This window comes from Candoia aspera, chromosome 13 (assembly GCF_035149785.1).
Source record: "Candoia aspera isolate rCanAsp1 chromosome 13, rCanAsp1.hap2, whole genome shotgun sequence".
NCBI lineage: Eukaryota > Metazoa > Chordata > Lepidosauria > Squamata > Boidae > Candoia > Candoia aspera.
In genome coordinates this window covers 14,728,186-14,750,599 of record NC_086165.1, presented here as the reverse complement: position 1 = coordinate 14,750,599, position 22,414 = coordinate 14,728,186, and the positions used below count along the sequence as shown (strand labels likewise).

The following is a 22,414-nucleotide window of genomic DNA, read 5'->3' as shown; positions in this document are numbered from 1 at the left end:
CCAAAATAATCAAACAAACCACACCCCACTATGACTCACATTCTCTTCTTGAAAAATGTCTCCTTGATTATTTTACGTCTGTCGAGTTTTGAGAGAGGTGAAGAACAAGCTATCTCTTCATCTGCCTCGTTTTCTAGCGGAAATGACAGTGAGGCATGCTTTATAAGATGATTGTGTGCCCTGGGTGAATGTCCGTGGGTTCTGACTTGCAGTTGTGAAAATTGTGTCTCTGGTGCAGCTTCATTGTTCAACTGTTCTGCCAGTGATTATGTGGTGTGGCCCAAATGAAACTGGAACAGAACGATTGTATTCCATGATTATTCCAGTGTCTTAGGGATTCTATTCCTGTTTTATTCCAATTGGAAATCCAAATTTTATATAGTAAGTGGAGGAATTTTGCAGAGGTGCCATTTCCTTACATTTCCCCTAAATTTAACAACTACATCAGAACTATAATGATGCCTGTGTGAAAATGCAGGTAGTGATCAAAAATGGGTCAGATTGCTTATTTATTCGTTTGTCCAATTTAGAAGGCTACCCATCTTCATAAAGACTTTGGGCAGCATGCAACATTAAAAACAATAGGAACAATTTAAAAAAAAACTCTGTACATCCCAAAGAGAAAGCATTCAGACTAACATATAAAATCCTATAGGAGGCTCACCACCCACCCAAACCAAAGGACTGTGGAAAAAGCTAGGTTTTTAGAGACTTCAAAAACCCAGCCAGGATAGACGCCATACGGAAAACACTTAGAACAAAATTTTGCGGGGAAAAAGGGTCACTACAGTGAAGAGAATATTTTCCCTAGGGGAATTAAAATCCCCAAACACATCCTCCAATTCTGATTTATAGAAATGGGAAACATAGAATTGCAAAATGCAAGATGGAATTTGTTTAGGACCCTCAGTGGTGTAGCACTGATTAGCAGCAGAATTAGAAGGTAAGATATATGGTAGGATATATATCACCTACAAAATATGTATGGATGTTAAAGAAGCTCAATTAGTTTCAGGCAAATTGTGGATTTAGGCTTGGGTTCTGCAGGAACTGAGACTCAGCAGCATTGATGTTAGGGAATGGTCTTAGAACTAAAATAAGTTTGCACAAAAACTACAAGCAAGCAATCTAGTGTGATCTAGTGAATCCAGCCTTGGGAGTGGCTTAATTTCCAAAGCCTTGCGGTAAAGATCAGTTGAGATCTCTAATAGGATAACTCTTTTCAAGCTGAGTGTTGGGCAAGAAGCAACAGGATGAGAGAAATTGATGGGAGGAAAGGGAGAAAAAAAATTGATAATGGATTTTTCCACTCCTTAGTAAAGGTAAAGGTTTCCCTTGACGTAAAGTCCAGTCGAGTCCGACTCTAGGGGGCGGTGCTCATCTCCGTTTCTAAGCCTTAGAGCCAGCGTTGTCCCTAGGGACACTTCCGGGTCATGTGGCTGTCATGACGACACGGAACACCGTTACCTTCCCGCCGAAGCGGTACCAATTAATCTACTCACATTTGCATGTTTTCGAACTGCTTGGTGTGCAGAAGCTGGGACGAGCAACGGGAGCTCACCCCGCCGCGCGGTTTCGAACCGCCGACCTTCCGATCGACAGCTCAGCGGTTTAACCCGCAGTGCCACCGCGTCCACTCCTTACTGTAGTCTTATGTACCAAGGATACCTAGTTCCAGACAGATTACTCTCAACCAAGAAAGGGGAGGGGAGAGGCTTTGCTTCCTGTTCGCTAAAAGTAAAAAGATCCAGTGAAACTCAGGGAGATTCTTGGACCAGTTTTTCTCTTATATTCTGACCTGATGATACTGGAGGAAGTATACTATCTGGGGCTCTTTGGTACACTCTTTTAAAAAGGTGCTCTAAAAAATAAATAATAAAGTGAGGACCACATTTTATTTTTGGCATAAGGAGTAGGTCCCCAAAACACTATGTATTTGATTTTTAAGAAAAGCTTTTTTTTTTTTCCTTCTTGGAGGGAAGCCTCTCTGGATTGGGAGTTTGCCATTGAGAATTTCTTCTAACAAGAAAAGCTGTTGGGAAGATCTCTTTTACTTTCTCAAGACTTGTGACTCATAAGGATGTCGACTAGGTTTTGCTTGTCCCTTAGCAATAGTAACCAAAACACTTATCCATCCATTAAAATAGACACTTCATCTTCTGCGACCAGAACGTACCAATTTTCTTCCTCTTTCTGAAGCCCCTCATTAAGTGCATTTCCGCATACAGGATAGACACACGTATGCAGCAAAGAACCAATTGGCTCCCCTGTTTTCCAAGTTGCTAAAAAGAGGGCAAGGGAATGTCTCCCTAGAAAACCAATTTGTCTGAGAAACTGATTATTTTCTCTTTATTATAGGAAAACTTCTTGCAAATGCTTTTCTCTAATCCCTACTCCTTTCCAAAAGAATCTCCTTTTGGAAGCGCTACCAAAGCTCACATTCATCGCAAGGAAAAATTGGACTCACGAAACAGTGCGATGAAGATGAATGTTGCAATTTAATCAACGTGGGCCTTGTCAAGTAGAAAGTCAAAGTGCTGGAGAGGGCTTATAGCTGATAGCTGCTCCAAATTACCATCTGCTGTTCTGTGCCTTAAAAGTTGATACAATATCTTTGTTCATTTAAAGCATTGCTGATGCTCTTTTTTGTCTGATTGGGTGCCAGGGTCGAGTATGATCTCTGCAGATAATAGTACAGCAAAACAGAAAAATTGGCATCATAAAGAGTATCCACTTGGCCAAGCAGTGCAGAATACTATATATGCTTTTAAAAATTCTTGATAAATAACGGTATCTTAGCCTGGCCTCTAAATGCTTATAGATGTGGCTAACACCAGAAGGGGCATTCCATACTTCTGTCCCAATTAAAACTAGGATACATTAAGTTGAATAGGACAATTGATCAGCATTGTCTAGGCCAGAAATAAGGTACAGTGATGTTTGTGGTTATCAGTTTCCCCGTGAGTTTTCCCTTTATTCATGCTATGCTCCTTGCTTAGCTGACTTTAAGATTCGGCTATCTGTTTTTGAAGTTAAATTGGAAGATGATAGCAGAAACAAACCAACAAACATGGTTGGCCCCCAGCACTTTTTCATTTGCAAGATTACCGCTGAATTCCACATAGATGTCATAGATGTTCTTAGAAAAATGAACATGGTAAGTGCTTCTGCCCAAGCTTTATTTGGAAATGTGCCTCTCTGTTCAGAAAAGAAGGACCAAGATAAACTGGGGTCACGCAAAGAATCCTGAGGGGCAAAAGGTGGGGGAGCAAGTTGGCCTTCTGATAAATGTGGGTTTTGTACTGCTTACATCCATCAAGGCAGTCAATCTATAAATAAAGCCATCATCCATAACTACAACTTTGTAAGAGCACCTACAAGATGCTTTCAAAGTCTGAAATGTGTCCATTGACTTAACAAGGTTGCTTAGCCTTAGTCTGGACTGTGTCAAACTGGCTTCAGATAGAAGGATAAAAACCCTTCCCAGACTGCATGTGGAAGCCATAGAACCACATTCACAGTCGTCATATAGTTTAGAGACAGTATTTCCATGGGATATTGCTGGCTGGGAATTCTCAGGTTGAAGGAAACAGATAAGCTCTGAGATGCATTATAGACTATTGCTGAAAGCATGGAGCACAATCCACTCCAAGTGAGGCATGTGCATATATCTTCCCAGTTGATTTCATTAAGACTTAGTAGGCACAATCGAATATTGAATATTTTTTTAATTTTGGTCACTGACGAGAATTGCGAACAAAAGCATATTAAAATAAAAATAAAGTAAAAACAAAATAAAATACTGTAATTGGTGGTGGATTCATCCATGGATAATCAAAGTCTGCCTAATTTTACGGGCAGTATAACAAAATTTAGCTATGTTCAAGGAGACTGAATCATACTGATCTGATAACAACTTTACATAAAAAGATCAGAATTTCCTGGGTGTTTTACCAGGTAAGGAGTTATAAGGTGGGTCCTTGAGTCCTTATAGAGGGTACAGTAGAGCAGGACATGAGCTGTAGTGTCAACAGCCCCTTGTCCACAGGGGTACAATCCTAGCCCATAGGGGACATTTATGTATCAGCCCTTCAAAACTGCTGTGGGGGGAAGGTTGAAGCGTGCTAAAGTTAGTGCTCTTTGGAATTTGGAAACAGTTATGTGGTGTAAGTGTCTCACTGGTTTGTAAAGAGGGGTTTGACTGCTCAGAAAAACGTTCTTAGGTAGAGCAGGCTGGTCTTGTTGAGCTTCCAGGTTATTCATGCATTGTTTAAATGTGCTGAGTGCACATTCATAACCTATAATTAGGAATGCCTCCCTGGAAAAGCTGAGATGTGGAAGTTTTTGTGAGATTGTCCTGAACCATATTAATTTGTAATTGTCCCCAGTAGGGAAAGAACTCAAACTGTAGGAAAGAACAGTAACTTCAACCAATGTTCTATGATACAGGTCCATGCACCTGTTTCAACTTTAGATAGCCCTGTCTCCCTCCTTAATACTACATTTGGAATGCAAGGGGCTACCTAGAATATAGCTCTTAGGAATTTAGATTAGACCCTTTCAAGAGAAGTAAAGGAAGCATAAGTGTAAAAGTGTAGGCACAATCCAATTTGTGGGGAAGTCGCACAGAAATAATGGGGCCTCCCTCTGGGTGCATATACAAGTGAGTTCCAGATAATTCAGAGCTTGAGAAATACTGATGTAAGAATCAAGTCTTATCTTGACGTAGCTTACTGAGAATTTTTCCCCTTCATCTTGACTGTTTACTTGGTGATTGATTTGGCTTTCCTTTCTTTATTCCTTCTCAACCTTTGTTTTCTAGTTTGTTGTAGCAAAGTTGTTCTAAAGCCGTAGAAAAGCTGTTGACCTCTACTCAGGCCTTTTAGCCATGCTCCAGTAAACAGGAGATCCCTCAAATGTTTCTGTCCTTGCAACTATTTCATCATCATTTGAGTTTGGCATTTGTCTATAGTGCAGCAGTTAAAATATTCTAAGTTTAAGCTAAGACTTTGTATTACCTTCCTAGGTACAAACCCTTGTTGACCCATAAATGTTGCTCAGTCACCTTGACAAATCAGTTTCTTGGAGAGATCTTCTTTGTGGTCATAGTAGTGAAGCTAAAACCCACCCATGGTACTTACTGGATGGCTTACAGCACAACAAGGAATAGGCAATATTTGGTCAGTCAGAAACTGCCTCTACCCTTCCTCCCCCGCCATCCCCAAAGCTCTAGGGGACATGACTTTAATGGAATGATGTCCCTGGAAATGATAATTTAACAAATCTATTTTACGACTTACTTATTTTTAAAGAACAAAAGATGGCACCATTGTAATTCAATGAGGGAAGCTTTTTCAGACCTTAGCTTGCCCATCCCGTCCAGATAAGCTGCATGAGAGTCACGCCTGTTGCCCATATTCACATTTATCTTATAAAAGGCAAACAATGAAACAAAACCACAGTACTTTCTTGGCCACTATATCCATGGGCATGGTGAGGTCTCTGTGTTGCAGCTGCTCAAACTACCTCAAACTTGAAATGTGTTGGGACTTCCAACACCCAGAAGTTTGAAGGTCACAAACCTCAGATGGATTGGGAAAGGTTGTATACTTTGGCATACTTTTTCTACATGCAGGTTGATTTAATTAATTATCTTGTCAATGCAAATAGGAAAACAGGTGGAAAAAGAAGACAGACTATTTCATCAAGGTGAAATACGGCACACTAATTTTCAGGAATTGAAATTGCGTTGCGATTTCAAGCCACTTGACAGCACATTTTTTTCACACCTGAATTGTACTTTGAAGATGTGCAGCAGAGGAAGAAGTTGGAAGACATCTCTAAGAGGGCATAAGGAGCTCAGCACTTCAAGAATTGCCAGAGTTTGTTAACTTGTTTACTGAATTTATGGACTGTCACATTCCACATGACGCAAGCAAATTAACAAAATTAAAAACATCCATAAATACAAAACTCCAGCAATAAAAATAGCTTCCATTCAGGGAGCAACCCTCCCCCTCTCAAATTCCTCACAACTACTGAAGCCTGTACATCCACTTAACCCTATGGGAAAATCCAGCTTTTTAAAGAGTGCTTGAAGAAGGACAAGGTGGGAACCATGCAGATCTCTGGGGAGACATTGGAGAGGAAAGAAAGTTGAGCCCTGAAATATCCCCCAGATCCGGGGCTTTGGGATTGACCTCTCCCTCCCAAGCAATACTGACTGGAACCAGCTGTAGAGAAAGGAGGAGAACCACTGCCCTCCAATCACATTCCCTGCCACCAGCCCAGAAGGTTACCATGGTCAGTGGAACGGACATCCACTGAGAAATTAAGGAGGGCACCTCCCTGTTCCTAGGTCTGCCAAAAGACATCATAAGTGCAACCAATGCCATCCCAACCTGCAATCTAACTGAAAAGGGTCCAAATAATTCACTTCCTCCTGGATCCTCTCTAACTGCAACCTGATCATCATCTCAACTTTCCATAAAGAAGGAAGGTTGGAGACTGGGTGAAAATTGTCCAGGATGGTAGGGTCCAGCAATGACCTCTTGAAGAAGGGGCACACTCAGTAGGAGCTCAGGTTGAAACATTTGGTCATAGAAATGGACAGGTGATGACTGTCCCACGGAGCTGATCCTCTTGCGTACTCTTTTCCTTCTGGTGACACATAGCCTGTTAGAGTGTCGTCTCAAACTGGCGAGAGGGGTTTTTCTGGTCAGTGGCTGTTTTTTGGCTAGTGCTGGATTACTAAAGAGAGACATCTCCATCTTACAGTGTAGTGATGGAACCCCTGTGGGAAACTGCCGAAAATCAATTTGCAGTTTATGCATGGAATGAAACCTGCATTTTCTTTTTCTCCCTTTTTAAAAATGCTTCCCTGCTTTTGTTGCTGTAGCCCTTTGCTTTGCAAACATGCGTTTTGCTTTCCTTTTTGGCTTGCTGTTGCTATTCTTCCCTTTCTTTGTTATTGCCTGTTGTTGGTGTCAAAATTGCATGCTCTAACCTCTGCCGTTAACCCACTTTTCAGCAGATGGACGAACTCAGCCATCTAGACGAGTTTTCTTCTCCTTCAGCATCTCTCCGCTCGTCCCTAAGTCTAAAACTGTCCTTTCTATTGACTCTTCTTCCAGTGGTGAGGAGGAGGAGTTGGAGAGTAAGTAACCTTGTTTGGACAAAATGATGCTGGCATTGCATAGTGCTCAGTGGAAAAGCTCTTGCATGACTTCCTTCAGCGCAAATGCTAGTGGCTTAGTCTCTGCTGAATGGCTTGCTTCTTCGTTTGTCTTCACTACTGCTTGCAAATTCTAGCAGGGGTGCTTTTCAGCATATGTTCCTGTTGATGGATTGGCCTGCAAGTTCTTCTAAAGTTCCTTTTCTTCATTTGACCCATGCGCCAGTATGGAATGTTGTGGTATAGAACTAACCCACAGGAATCAATGCGACTGTCGCAAGTGTGCCACATCACGTTTTATTTATTTGTTTGCTTATAGGAAGTCACACTCGGACTCACACATATGCAGATTCTACATACCTGTTTGGGTTCAACATTTTTAAATTCTGCTATAGACTAACTTACCCTTAGATTATTTCACAATATCAGGTGTTCAGAAAAAAAGACAGCACTTTTATGAAACTTGTGAAATTCAGAAATATTAGAAGGTGCTCCCCCTGCAACTTATTCTTGAAAAAAAGTGGATTTTTTTGTAGTTGGACAGTACCTTTTCTTAGGAAGTAGATGTGATAGGAAATTTTTAATCAGGAGATAAGATCATTATTGTAGATGGTTAAATCCTGAAGTAGTTAGACAAATCCATGGGATGTAAGTTAGTTGTTTTCCGGAGAGAAATTTTCCTAAAGCATTCCTTTTAAATCACCATTTTAAAAATTGCTTTCAACTAATGGCAGCAAGATAAAACTCTGGATCCTTCTCCTTATCTTTCCTTTTTGATACCAGACCATGAAAAAATATTTAGACATTTTTAAAAACCCTACTGTGAATGTAAACCAAGGAATATATGGTCATTTTTGGTCTAGGAATATGCAAGGTTGCCTTGACAAATGGGTTGATTTGAAGTAGTGAGGAATGTGGTATTGAGGGATTGTTTTAGAATTATTCCAATATGGTGAATTTTGAAAGGCTGAAATTTTAATGTGCAAAATACATTCATGCTCCTACCTACCAGTACCCTAGACCTTTAAGGCAAATGGAACAGAATATAGAATTAATTTCAAAGGGAGGTGGATAGTACTGCAGATGGTCTCTGTGTGTTTGTCAAAATGTATATATGATACTTGGACATCTACAATTAGAAATGTTTGTTCAAATTCAGACAGCTTAAAAGTGCCACATGAATCCCTTAGGCTGAATTTCTTACCAGAAAGTAACCAAGGCAACTCCTTAGAACATGTTTCTTTTGTCCTTTGCAAAGGTCAAAATGTGATCTCCAGCCCCTCCTGCCTGGGGGTAAAACTGACAAGAAGATTCTCCACACTTAGTCTTGAGTGTTGTCAGCTTCAGCTTGCAGACTGTCCCCAGTGATTAGCATGTCCCAGCTGCTAATTCAAGCAAGAGGGTGTGATGCATGCTTGTTCCTATTTGACAGCTTTCTCAAGTCTGTTTTTGCTGGAAAATGTGAAGGAAGCTGTTTAGGTTTTGAATCACATTTGTACTTGTTCTATTCACGGGTTACCTGAAATGACCACAGACACCAACTTGGCAAGACTCTAAAGTATGACTCCAGAAATGGTTCTGGTCCCATCAGCTGGTTCTCAAAATAATCGTCTTCATAAGAAGAGAGGCAGGAAATCAACATTATTGCTCATTTATAATCTTAATAAAGAGTATGGCCTTCTAGATGTTGTATTCAACTCTTACCCTGGTGACATGTGTTGAATGAACTTCAGAGTCTAACATTATCTGGCACTGGTGACATTTTCTCCACCCTGTCTTAGTAGAACATATATTCTAATAAGATCACATACTCATACTACTGTATATGTTTTGATATGTTCCCCACTGGAATTTTTAATTGTAATACTTTCTCCATGTATTTTCATAGGCACCCGATCTTTCAGCAGCTCCTTGACTCAAAGGTGAACTTTTTATTAACCTCTTAAACATGCTCTAAATATAGTTCCTTCCTTCCTTGAGTTCAGCAAGAATTTAAACAAACAGGACCATTGGCTGGTTTTTTAAAGGTTGGTTTCACTGTAAAAAAAAAAAAATTTGGCCGAATTATCAACTGATCGAACAATTAAATCTACATACCTTTGAATTATAGTAAAAAAGCTTAACTTGACAAATTTACTAGTTTTGAGTTGTTGAAGGTAAGAAAGCTCTTACTGTGCAAAAGGAAGTATTGTTGTGCAACCAAGACTGGAATTTCTCACAAAAGGAATTGATTGATTGGATTATTGATTGATCAAGGGCCACTTTCAGTCTTTAAGAGGCATGCAAGAGACCATATTCTGAAAACTGGGTAAAATGGATTTGATATGACTTAATTATACTTAAAGTTAAGTAGACTTGTTCTGTAGACTGCAATTTCTTCCCGTGATGCATTCAAAGTTGCAACTCAATAGCAGGTTTCTTAAGGATCTGGGGACTGAACCTACATTTGGGGGTGGGGGGGACATTTGGCTTGGAACAAAGGTTGCTCATTTCTCCTTGAGATTGCTCCTGTGTCTTACCATTAGAGAGAGAGGTTAAAATATATTGTATTTATAACTGCTGTGAAGAATATCGGAAGCCACTTCTTTATATCTTTTTTTTCCTATTTTTCCTCAACTTTTTTTCTTTTCTTGCACTTTCTGCTTTTTCTTTTATTTCTTTCCTTTTGTTTTCTTCTTTCTTACTTTATGTTAATTTGTGTCTGTATCTTCTTATTTAGAAGCTTTAATAAAAATTATATATAAAATATATATAAAAGAGATTGTTCCTGTATCTTTAACTGCAGCCTTGGCAGGTAGAAATGAAAATGCTGTGACTCCAACTTGAAGTGGATGAGAGCACTGTTCTTTGTGTGCTACCTGAAATGTTTTATCTCTTGACTTTTAGCATCAGCGAGGAGAGTGGCAGTTTTCCACCCCCCAGTCCCTCCAGAAAAGACTTGGAAGGCAAAAGTGGAACGAAAGTCAGTCGCACGTTCAGCTACCTCAAGAATAAAATGTCCAGCAGTAAGAAGAGCAAAGTAAGTTGGCCCAGGAGTTACTTCTGAGTCCTCATGCTTCTGAGTCCAGTGCTTCAAGGATCAGGGATGTTGTCATTATGCTTGTCTTGGTGGTTTTCAAACCCATCCTGGTCCAAGACCATTGGTAGGGAGATGACCTTCCAGGAAAGGAAAAGGTCTTTATGTAAAAATAACTAGGAGCATTTTCCTTCCAACTGCAGCCATGACTTTATGGTAATAACAAAATGACTGAGAAATAGGGGACATGGTAAAGATTTGGGCCACCACAGGTCCTCTCCTTTTTTTCCTCCAGTGGGTCAATTTTAAAGGGAACTGAATTATTCTTTCAAACCTTCTATTTATTAACTGTAGTTCTCCCTAGGCTGTCCCTAAAAAATATCCAGAATGGTTACAACAACATTAATATTCACATATACAAACAATTTTTAAGAATCAGATAAGGGGATATAAAAATGTTACCTACTTAAGACTTCATTCAATGAAAGCAACATGCCTGTTCAAACACAAACAAAGCAAAGCTGGTTTAAATAGGATTATTGCCTGATATTAGACATACATAAAATGGAAACCTAGATTTATCTCCTGTTCCAGAGTCTGACCTTCATCCCTGCAAATCCTGTTCACCAATTTATATCAAATTATTACGTTAGATATTAGCTAGAGAAAGGAAAGAACCTCTCTAGAAGACTCAATGTTCAACCAAGTTCATAAAATACAAAAAAAACCCCCAGAACTTTAGGTTTCTTGCTCCTTAGCTACTGAAAACTTTCTGGGTCATAAACCAACATTTTGAAATTCTCCCAGAGAGAGATTAGAGGCCACCACAATGGTAGTAACTGTCATCTTCTAACACCAACATTGAAGTAGTGTCCTGGGGCTGCATACACAAACAATATTTTGCTCACCAAGGTCTTTTCTATTACCTGCCTTCCCATCTTTTCATTTCAAGTTCAGAATGTGCTGTGAGGTCTAATGCAAGCATGTATTCTACTGCTGAGCTACTGCCAGCTCAAGTGACGCACATAAGCAACCCCTAAAGCAATAAATTGGGTTCACTAAGTCATGGTTTTTATAAACATGATTTATTAAGCAAACTGCAGTTGGCTGTGTTAACATATTAATCTAAAAACAATATTATGGTTTAGCCTGTTGTGTGAACCCAACCATAATCAGTATAGTCTATTATTGTTTATCTTGACTAGCAGTAATGATTAAACTGGGACCTGAACTCTTGGCCTTTCCTGCTTTGATCCAAACTTTTGTTGAGACTATATCAGAATGGGCAAATTTTGGGGAACTGTTTGGCTTTTTTTCAGTAGAACCTGAGATCCAGCATCAGGAATCAGGGATAAATGACATATACTGTCCAAAAATTTAAGCTTGTAATATCTTCTTTCTGGGGAGAATCTACAGTTCTTCTGCATAAAACACCACTTGTACTTACCTCAGCTTTCTTCATTTCAGTTTAACAGGCCATTTGGGGGATTGGGGGTGGCATCTGTTTGTATTTTTGAATGTAATGCATCATTTGCATCAATCACGTTACTTAAGTCAATTTGCATCATTTGCATCATGAGATAATTATATCATAATGTGAATGAGGTAGCTTATGTAAATTACATATATTGTGTCATTGCACCATGCGTATTCTCTCACTGTATCCTAAGTTGCATGAAGAGCCAGGTGTCTTAATCAACACCCAGCCAAGTTACAACCCCAACTGTGCCATAACAAGAATCAATAGATAAGCATTTTTCTATAGAACTTTCATCTTAACTTTTTATGTTTTATACCTGTTCAGAAGATACCACTTTCTCATATTTGTACTCTGAAGATGAAGTGTCAAGAGTGAGCTGAAAGTAGCTTGTGCTTTTGAGAAGTGCTGAGAAAATTCTGTTTGGCAAGAATGCTTTAGAAATTTAGAAAACCAGACATTTGCGTAGCACCAGTACTTCTTCTTTGACAGACGTAGACGTTCCCCATTCGCAATTGTTGCACAGCTAGAATTGGGAATCTTGTTTATAAGAAGATCTTTCTTCACCCTTGCAGTGATTAGGTAGCATTGCAGCTTAGGAACTTACTAAAACAAACTTTTTTTTTTAAAAAAATGCTTTTTCTAAAAAGCAGCATACTCTTACTGTGATCTCTCGTTCATCATTATAGAGGCCAGTCTTTACGTTTTAAAAAATCAGCTAAAGACCCCTTTGGATAATCAGATTAAAATGCAAAATCTTCCCTCAGTTTTGACTTTTGCATTTTAACCAGAAATCTCCTCCTATTTCCTACTATTCAGCAACTGGAGCTACTCTCTACCTCTCGTTTCTAAAAAGGAAGGCAAATTCCTACAGGAAAATCCAGTCCATAAAATCCTTATCCAGTCAGGTGGTTCTTTTACTTGATGGACAAAATGTTTTCGTGGAACAGTAGTCTTGAAGAACTGTATTTGAATGTACCATCACTTTTTTTTTTGGAATGGTTGCAACACCACTTGACAATTGTGCAAGGGAAACTCGCCACTTGTGGGCACGCATTCAAATTTTACGAGTGTTTTGAAATTCCTCTGTCTGTGGATAGATCAAATAGCCAAAAAGCAACTCTCTCCATTTCAAAGCATCCTTTATTATGCAGCTCTCATTTTTTTCTTTATTTGAGTAGGTTTTGACTTTTGACTGTCCTAACTCATGAGCATTTAAATTGGAGGTCAGCCCTTATTAAAGGCGCTACGGACTTTGAAGAAGCACGAGTAGAGGGTGAAAGCGAGCTAAGAGGAAGGCACATCGAGCAAACTCATCGTGACCGTCTTCCACCTGGAAACTTATGCCCTCATTGTGGGAGGTTGTGCGGATCCAGAATTGGCCTTTACAGCCACTTACATATCCACCGTTAAGATTTTAATCCTGGAAGACAATCTTACTCGGCTACGAGTGATTGCCAAGACACGCTTAGGGAGAGAACATTCAGGAAACCAGAATAAATAATGTTCAGGGCACAGTCAATTAGATGCATAGTTAAAAACAGTTTAGCATTCGGTGTTTTTGTCTGATTGCATGATTTTTCAGCCACCTCCAATATGAAGAGGAAGACGTAGACAGTCTGTTGTCCATTGGTACAAATGTACCTATAGAAAGCCCTCTGCCCCACCTGATTTTTTTTAACAATACAGCACCAGCCTCTAGCATCATCCTTATTTTCAAAACTGTTTCTGGACTCCATGGTGGCCCCATAGGACTTTTTTAGAAAATAAAAATGATGCCTGGTAGCAATCAAAATTATGGTCAAAGTTACGACCACCTCTCATTAAAAAAAGACAAAGGTGAATCCTAGGAACTTTATAGGATGACTGAAGCGATTGGAAACAACCTCAGCAATTTTCCTTCTTGTAAATAGCTGTTTTGTAATGGGACAAAGCCTTCCCATGGCAGCCATTTTGTGAGAGCACCCACAAACATGCTGCCAAAATTCCCCCTGACAATGAATTGCCTGCTCCTGGTGTAAATCAGCAGATTGTTAATTCTTCTATCATTTGTCATTTGGGGGTAGAATTACATATTACAAGGAATGGAGATTTCTGTTTAGGTTCGCAGCCTAGAGGCAGTCGCCTTCCTCTGGAAATGTCTAGTCCAGCTTTCACCAACCTGATGTGTCCAGATGTTCTGAGACTCAATTCCCACAACATCAGCCCAGCATTTTGAAAATTGCAATGCCAACATAAGTGCAAGGGAATGGTACTGGGGTGGCAAACCCCAGTATGACTCAGGAAACTTGCCTTGCCCCAATCTTAGTTTGGGGAGCACTTCATTACACAGTTTACATTTTTGACTAGCACTCCTCTTTCCCCTACTGCAGGAATCTACTCTAGATCCAGAAGTTCTCCATTCTTACTGTTTAGGGATTAGGACTGAGTTTACCTTTCTCACACAGAAAGGAACGCTTTCATCGTGAACGGTTGCACGCTTTTCTCAGATGTGTGGAAAGGTATTTTGGTTTCCCCGTCTCCTCTTTTTCCGTTTTTGTTTAAGAGAGAAAGAAAAGGGAGGAAAAAAAATCTTGAAAGAGGAAGCAAAACAGGAAGTTTCTAACACTGCTAGTATTTCTGCCACCTTAAAAACACAGCTGTTGCAGTCTTAGAAATTGCTATGTATCTCCTAGAGGACAAGCATAAACCATCATGGACTCTGCTGCTTTACATTCAGCACTTGGAAATGCTAATTAGCCAAGATAGGAGAGAGAGAAAAAAATCTTCAGTGCCTGCATGTGTTGTTTCCCCAGTGTTTTTTCCCCCCTTTCTTTCTTTCTTTCTTTCTTTCTTTCTTTCTTTCTTTCTTTCTTTCTTTCTTTCTTTCTTTCTTTCTTTCTTTCTTTCTTTCTGGTAACTTAAATATCCCAAGAGAGCGTCAGCCGTGACATTTCCAGTGCCTGAAGGGTTAATTTACTCTTTGAGGAAGCTCAGAAGTAGCAGCTCTTCCTTCTCCCCTCCCCTCTGCCTTCTCTTGCTCAACTTGTTTCTGACTTCCTTTTATGACAGCAGACTGAGCAGCTGAACAGGATCGGTGCTTGGGGTTTCTTTTATCTCTAACATGATGGATGGATAGGTGTTGGGCAGATTCTCCTGCACAGACATTGGGCAGCATGTCCCTCAAACGGCATCGATTTTCCAACGTGCCCTACATAACAGTGAAACTGATAGGACGTTTCCACACGGAGGTAAACTTCTGTCTTGGCTTGGGAGCTGAGGATTGATGGGGGCAGCCCAGTGGTGGTCAGGAAAGGCCTGGTTGATTAGTCTGGAGTGCATCAGTTGGTGCTAATGTTGATGGCAAGCCTAGGCTGGACCATCCTGTCCAACCTATCTTCCACCCTTGTTTTTCATTCCAGTTTGGCATAAGCTGTTCTGCTATCTTTACTCAGTTTGGAGAAGATTTGTTTATATATGTTCCCTATATATAACAAGTCTGGTTTATTTAAATCCAAAGTATATGGGACTGTGGTACCCCCTGCCCCCTTGGTAGTTGGTTGTACTTTTTACACCCATGAAACACCATTTCCTGTTTTCTGACTGAATCTGCTTGTGGTATCTCTCTGTCTTTCTAATCAAACTAGTCAAATCAAAGCAATTAGGTGATGTTTCCCCTCAAACAGGACAAGCTTTCTTCAGAAATGTCAGTGGTAAAGTAAGACCCTTCTACTGGACAGAAGGATGCCTAAAGAATTGAAAATAAGTTTGTCAAGTCACACCATTTTCTTGAGCAAGAGAGTTAAGAGTCAAATGAAGCAGCCAAGTGTTTTTATGCATTTAGAAATCAAAAGGAAGTGATAGATCTAATATGCTTTGCATTCACACAGCCTTGTTCTCAAAGCATTGCAATTTACTCCTTATATTAATAATCCTTCTGTTCTCCTTGTCAGACTGCACTAATTATCACTCTCATTATTATTTATTAGATTTTTAAGTTACCCAATTATCAGAGGTCTTTGAGCGCTTGACAAAGATACTTAGCGCTTGAAAACAGTCAAAATAATAAAATAGCATAGAAAGAATTTGTTAAAACATAGAAACACTAGTATCCTAGTATAATGCAGACTTTTGAAATAAAGTAAAAAAATAAACAAAACCACTTCGTTCATTAGGCACGTTTTTATTTATTTATTTGCTTAATTACTTTATTCAATTTGTATGGCTGCCCATCTCAGCAAGTGACTCTGGGTGGCAACAGTCTTAAAATAAATTAAAAACAAATTTCCATTAAAAAACAAAAATTAAAATTAAAATTCACAGCAGCCGAGGAAGATGTTACAATCAATGGTTGTTAGCACAACCAGGAGACGGGACCCTTCACACACTTGGAGCCCCAGGCCTTTCTGTTAAGAAAAGCTAAAATACATATACTCTAAAAGTTTGAAACGGAAGGGGAAAAGTGGTAGGTGGAGCACAAGCATGGGTTTCATAAGTGGGAGGACATTATTGAAGAGGTCTTTCTCATGCATCATCTTAGAAGATGAGTCGAGAGAGAAACTGAGTTGGTTTCCCATCTGAATGCAGCCTTAGAACCCTCTGTGTTTCTCAGTATATATATATCACTTTCCAAATAGGCAGTTTTCCAAACCATGATGATTTTGTTCAACTAAAGAAACACTGCATAAACGAAAATTGTGCATTAAAATATGCACTTTAGTGAAAGTGATGGTCAAAAATGTACTATGTTAGGGGAAGGCTGTCTGCAATTGTGCATTTCTGAGGTAAAGTTGCATGCATGTGTCAATCCTGCCAGTTATAGCTTAGTCAACAAGTTCATGATTTAGTACTGTGTATGAAGCAATTAAATTCAGGGCTGAGGGGTTTTTTTAATGTCCTATTTTGTGCTTTAGTCACTAAGCTGTGTATATTAATTGGGAAACAATTGGGCTGTTGAATGTTTTCTCAAGTGTGCCTAAAGTCTCAGTAGATGAAACATGTTGCTCTAAGTTATATAGGTTTTAGGCCCCCTTTCAATACCATGCTGATTTCTCTGGCTGGAATTTCATTTTATGGAAGGCAACATTTGGTCATGTACATTCTACCATTAGTGGTCTGTCTATGGGCATTTCCATGGGGAGAACTAGGCTGAAGATGCTTAAGGTAGGAGGAGGATAGCTTTGAGGTGAATGTTTCTCAAAGTCTCTAATAAAGGTTGTGAAGAATTCTCTTCCCTGTAGTATCAAAGACAGCTTGTAAGAGGGAGAAACAAGTGCTATTTTTGACATATACATTGTTGGTCCTTTGAATATCTCTATTACTGACTATTCTCCATCAAACTACTGCTTCAACTCTGTCATTTTTAGAGGAGGTGGCCTTCACTCATCAAAGCCTCTGTTGAATGACTCTTGCATAATTAGTAGGGATGTGAGTTTCAGTGGTCTCTAGCGAAGAAACAGTGCCAGTTTCAAATCTGCTTAACTAAGTTATTTCCAGCCATTCTCAGCCTTATTGCCATCATCCAGCTATTCTCACTTGCTGTCTGCTTCGGTTGCTCTTCCGAGTAACCATGGCTTTAGAGGCAGGAGACTTGGGAATGCTAGGAAAAAAATTGCATGCAAGAGTCACAATAGAGTGGATGTTAAGCAATCCAAGCTTTGCTATGTTGACTTGATAAAGCCCATGAAATTTCATGAGGCTTATTCCTTGCTAAGCACGCTTAAAAGAAACACTGCAGCTTTAGACTGGTCCATTGCAACACTTGCAGCTACCCAGTGTCTGTGTATGTTTTTTCATTTGGGAATGCATGCCAGAAAAGCCAATAAGACTGCCCTGAGGGGCTACAGCTAAAGTTATAGGTATGTGCTCAACTTCTGAAGGCCTTTGCCTTCTGCCTGAATTCACAGAGAAAGAGAGACACAGTTCTACATACCATCTTACTTGTATTTGCATGTATCACCCAGGGGACTCAGAGCCTTTCCTCGTGATCAGAATTGCAAAAGCTGTGATCTCCATCTTTTATCCTTAACTATATTGATATTAACTGTGTGGCTGCTGTTTTCACCATTTAGTAAATGAAAATCTAGAAAGCCAGTTTGGTGTAGTGGTTAAAGATTACAGGCTAGAAACCAGGAGACCGTGAGTTCTAGTCCTGCCTTTCTGTTCTGTGGTCTTGGGCCACTCATCCTTGCTCAGCCCTAGGAAGAAGCAAGCAAGGGGAAACCATTTCTGAAATCTTGCCAAGAAAACTGCAGGGAGTCAACCCTGACTGGAAGCCCCCCCCCCCCAAAAAAAGAAAATATAGGAAGTGGTGTCAGTGATTGATAAGGAAGAGCACACAGTAGTTTATGAAGAAGGTGCCTGCTGTAACTGATCATTTTCATAATTCCCATGCAGATTGGAGGGGGATCCTAAGCAAAGTGTTGTCTTGAAGCTCTTTCCTTTTTTAGAGGGCTAGCCTGACCAGGACAAGACCATACAAATGAGGGGAACAGAATAAGGAGATGGACCTCAAACCTTCCATTTGTCCAAAGTTGGAAAATCCAGGTATTACCTTGAACCTTCTGAGGAACTCCAGAAATCTCATGACTTGGAAACCACAGACTGAGATGGGTTGAAGAAGGGCCCCTGGGCCATCTTTAGGTTAATCTTACCCTCTCCAGTTGTCTGGGGACTGCAACTTCCAGGAATACCTGCCAACCTGACCATTAGCTGAGCTGCATGGGAATTTTAAAAGTTGCAACCCCAGCCCACCTGGAAATGAAAACCTCTTTCAGGAGGAGGTTGCACTGGAGGGCTTGTTTTCAGTTCAGTGCTCATGTATATGCTCCTGTGATGCATATTATTTGCAAGGGGGTGTTTGCATAATTAGTGGTTGTGATGAACTAGTTATTTTGAATCAGTTGACTAGCAATGACAGCCAGGATTCCTCCTTGACCTGGTTTTTTTGAGGAGGTTCATGACACATTTTTGCTTTTATTGGGAAAAATAAGTTTACAACATAATAATAGCATCCTCGGACAGCATTCTCATTCATTCTAGTCAAGCTGGTGTTTTTCTTGAAGTTCCACCTTCCTTTATCTGTTGATAACATTGTCACATTACCGTCACACTTTCTAGGAAACATTCTTTCCAGTGAATTTTGTTTTAACTGGGGAGGATAGATGTCTACTCCATTACTGAGGCAAGACTTTGATTGCAAGAGAAATTTAGAGGAATTGAGGGAGCTACATTGTTTTGGATGCTATAGCTTTAAGAGTGTGCAGGAGGAAAGCCAAGGTGAGCTTTATAATTCTTCATGACTCCAACTTCAAAATATTAAATTTGCAGAACCCACATTTCTGTAGAGCCCAATTCTCACACCAAAGTAGAACAAACACTTCTGGAAGTATATAAACTCAGTGATAGAACTCATGGTTTGAACCCTAGGTTCCTTCTCAAGGGTTGGAAAAATTCCTGTCTGAAACCCTGGATAGAGCAGTGTTCTGACTCAGGATAAGATAATTTCTAATAGTTCCTACATATTGATGGCCTAGGTCATGAGGACTGATTCAAAGCAAGGTATGTATTGCCCTAGGTGTCTGCAGTCAGTGGACTGGTGAACATTAGGTTGGAGGACAACTGCCTGCAACTTTGGCATATGGAACTCATCTCTTGATGATGTTGTCTCTGAATACTTTCTGTTTTGCACATGAAGGAACATTTTTTTTACAAAAAAGAAAAAGAAGCATTTTATGTTATGAGTGTCTTCCCACTCTTTTTTTTAGGAGAAGGAGAAAGATAAAGAGAAACTGAAGGAGCGGGACAAAGACTCCAAGGAAAAAGACAAGGATAACAAGATGCCAAATGGTCATCTCTTCAGTGCCATCCCAACAGTGGGGCCCATCAGTTGCTACCACTGTCTCAAGCCCTTCAACAAGGATTCATTTGCCTGTTCAAGTGAGTGACTATTTTTTCTGCTTTGTGCACCAGAAAGGATAGATAACAGATAAGATTCTGATAACAAGTAGGTGTATGACATTATCAGCACTGGTTGCCCTTTTAATCCCCAGGAGAGATTACAATGGTGGGAGAATCTTGAACAATGGTGGATCACCTTGAAGATACCTATTTCAAAGTATTGTATTTAGGTCTCTCCTCTCCTCCTTGCACTGTTTTCAAGATTGTCAACTTATAGAAGTTCCCTCTCCTGCTAAACACAGTGGAAACAGGTTCAGGGCCACTGGCCAGGGATGATGAGAGTTTGTGGTCCAAGAACCTCTGGAGGATTACAGATTCTTGATCTTGGCTCTATACTCTTCTCTCAGCAATTCTCTAAATTACTGTAGATTAGGTCAAAAGATAATGAGTTTTCCAAGGTCATTTAGTGAGCGTCTGAGTGGGTTCTAGCTTGGTACTTCTAATCATTTTACTATGCTGTCTGATCCTAATTAAGTGGTGCTTTGCATAAACCTAGGAATTGGGATTATTGAACTGAAGTCTCTGCCCTAACAGGACCACCACTGAAGACCCCACCCTCCTTCACTGTAAACTTAGATTCTTTTAGTATAATTGCAGGGCCTAGTCCAGGCAGGCACCAGGAAGCAACATTGACTCAAAGGCACTATATATTTATATTTATATATTTATACATTTTACACACACCAAAGTGGATGCTGCCATCTTAATTTTCCGAGAACATTTCTGGGCCCTGTTGTGTGACTCTTTCATTTGGTTAATGGATATCACATTAAATTTAGCTTCTGTCAGTTTTCATCCAAGCTTATATCAACCTTCTCATTTTGGTTTTCTTACTGTGGTTTAGCAAAGTGTGTTGGTTAATGTAATTTCTCTCAGACGTAGTGTTCATTTTTAGTGCTTTTCCTCTGGTTTGGAAATTTAATCCTTTAATCAATATATTGATTGATTGATTCATTCATTCATATGATCAGACAGTGTTCAGTTTCTTTCAGAATATATTTTTGGTGATAATGAAAAACATATAAACTACTATCAAGTCTAGAAGTTGTCCCAAATGAATTCCATTCCACTCATAGTATATAGTGAATTCATATTCATACACTTCCATTCATAGTATAGTAAAATACACTTGACATTATTATGGTTGTTATTGCCAGTAGTGCATTTCTGCATCTGATTTCTGGGGCAAATCAGAGTGTACAGGGAGGATGTAGGAAATCCTTTGTACAGTCTTTTAAAAGAATTCTGACCTTTCCTGGTTATTACAGAAGTTATCATTTGAATTCTTAAACGGGATATATATAGATTCAGGTGAGGTGATGAGTCTATATGTGTGTTGTGTCTGGATAACTGGTAATGACTCAGTTCAGTATTTCCTTCCACATGTGCCACTTCAGGTTTAGAAAACTGAAACTGAATCATGTTATCTTCAAGGGGAAATTCCTGCTTTGGGAACCTGAACTTGCCAGTTTATTGGCATTGACTAAGGTGAAAACATGAGTGAGCATTAAAGGTCAGCCTATCACAGGTTGTCCTGTTACCCAACAAACTGACTGTAGGAAGATTCCAGTGCAGTTTGCTTTCCTCCTGACAGGAATACCCCTTTGCTACCCCACACAAGGAATGGGGTGGAGAGCCCTGTGATGGTACGAGTTGACATGTTGGTTGCGGTGCTTGTTGGCTAATTGGTGCAAAGCTTGGAGAAGGAGTTGAAGATATAGGCTAATGGCTAGGGCTACCCATGTAAATAGCCACAAAGAAGAGGGCAGCCACTGGAAACAAGCCAAAAGAGGGGAAGGAATTCTTTTACTGTATAAAAGTTCAATGCGTTTTGAATGAAATCCTTTATCAAGGGTATAACGGAAGCTGACTAAAAGATTTCCGCCAACAGTTGGGAATTCTCTTCCTCCCTTTTGTCCAGCTAGTGCGTCTTACAGCTTCTGAGAGACTCCCCCTTTCTGTGCCGCTTAACATTTTGCATGAAACAACCCCACACGCACCCCCAAAAGGGGCCAAATGTTTCAACCCCGTCTTTGCCATTCTGTCCTTGGAAAAGAAGCATGACTCTGCATCCTAAAGAGGTTGCCTAATCCAGCTGCATAATGGTGTGACTCAAACCAGAGTTGTTCTTGTGTTCCCTATCGGATGAAAGGGAGCTACAAATGTCACAGCTTTGTAGATTGCCTGGGTTTGTACTTGGGAAAAACTGTAGGAATTGGTCTGAGAAGCAGTCGATTTGATTTGGAACCTGTTTCCATTTATCTTCATTGCTACAGCTGTTGGCATTTCCAAATGAATGTTTCGGGGAGGAGAGACGGGGTTGCTTCCATGTATGACTTTTAGATAAGCCCCTTCCTCTTTTTTACTCTGAATGCAAGAGCTGGCCATTGTCTGTCTCCAAAGAAAATTCTCAATGGAATCTTGTCAAGAATGAATGGCACTGGCTAATAATTCATGCGGTGGGTTTTTAAGCTCTGGCTCAAAGAAAGTCCAGGAAAAAGAGCTATTTCTAGCTGTCTTTATCGCTGTTTGCGTCAGAAGAAATTGCAGTTATGAATGATGAGACACATTTAATGGGAATATGAAGCAGACCTGGTATAACAGCTAACCTTCTACTTGACTGCACATTAAGGCGTGCTCTTTGTTTTCCACAGATTGTAGTGCCATTGTCCATAAAAGCTGCAAAGAGAGTGTGGCTGCTTGTGCCAAGGTCAAAATGAAAGTAAGGATGCTTCTTCTTTTTTTTTTCTTCAACATAATCACATGTATGGATATGCACATCTATCTGAAATTGTATGGTTGCAACTTG

The 22,414-nt window shown here is 39.9% G+C and overlaps 1 protein-coding gene across 2 annotated transcripts in view; it reads left to right on the top strand.

Annotated features, from left to right (window-relative positions):
* AKAP13 (A-kinase anchoring protein 13) overlaps positions 1–22,414 on the top strand; it is a 119,902-nt gene that overhangs the window by 68,449 nt on the left and 29,039 nt on the right. For both annotated transcript variants that reach the window (XM_063314309.1, XM_063314308.1), the window contains exons 11-14: positions 9,063–9,096; positions 10,061–10,193; positions 19,413–19,584; positions 22,260–22,327. In XM_063314309.1, the coding sequence (XP_063170379.1) occupies positions 9,063–9,096; positions 10,061–10,193; positions 19,413–19,584; positions 22,260–22,327 (407 nt within the window). The remainder of the gene's footprint in view (positions 1–9,062; positions 9,097–10,060; positions 10,194–19,412; positions 19,585–22,259; positions 22,328–22,414) is intronic.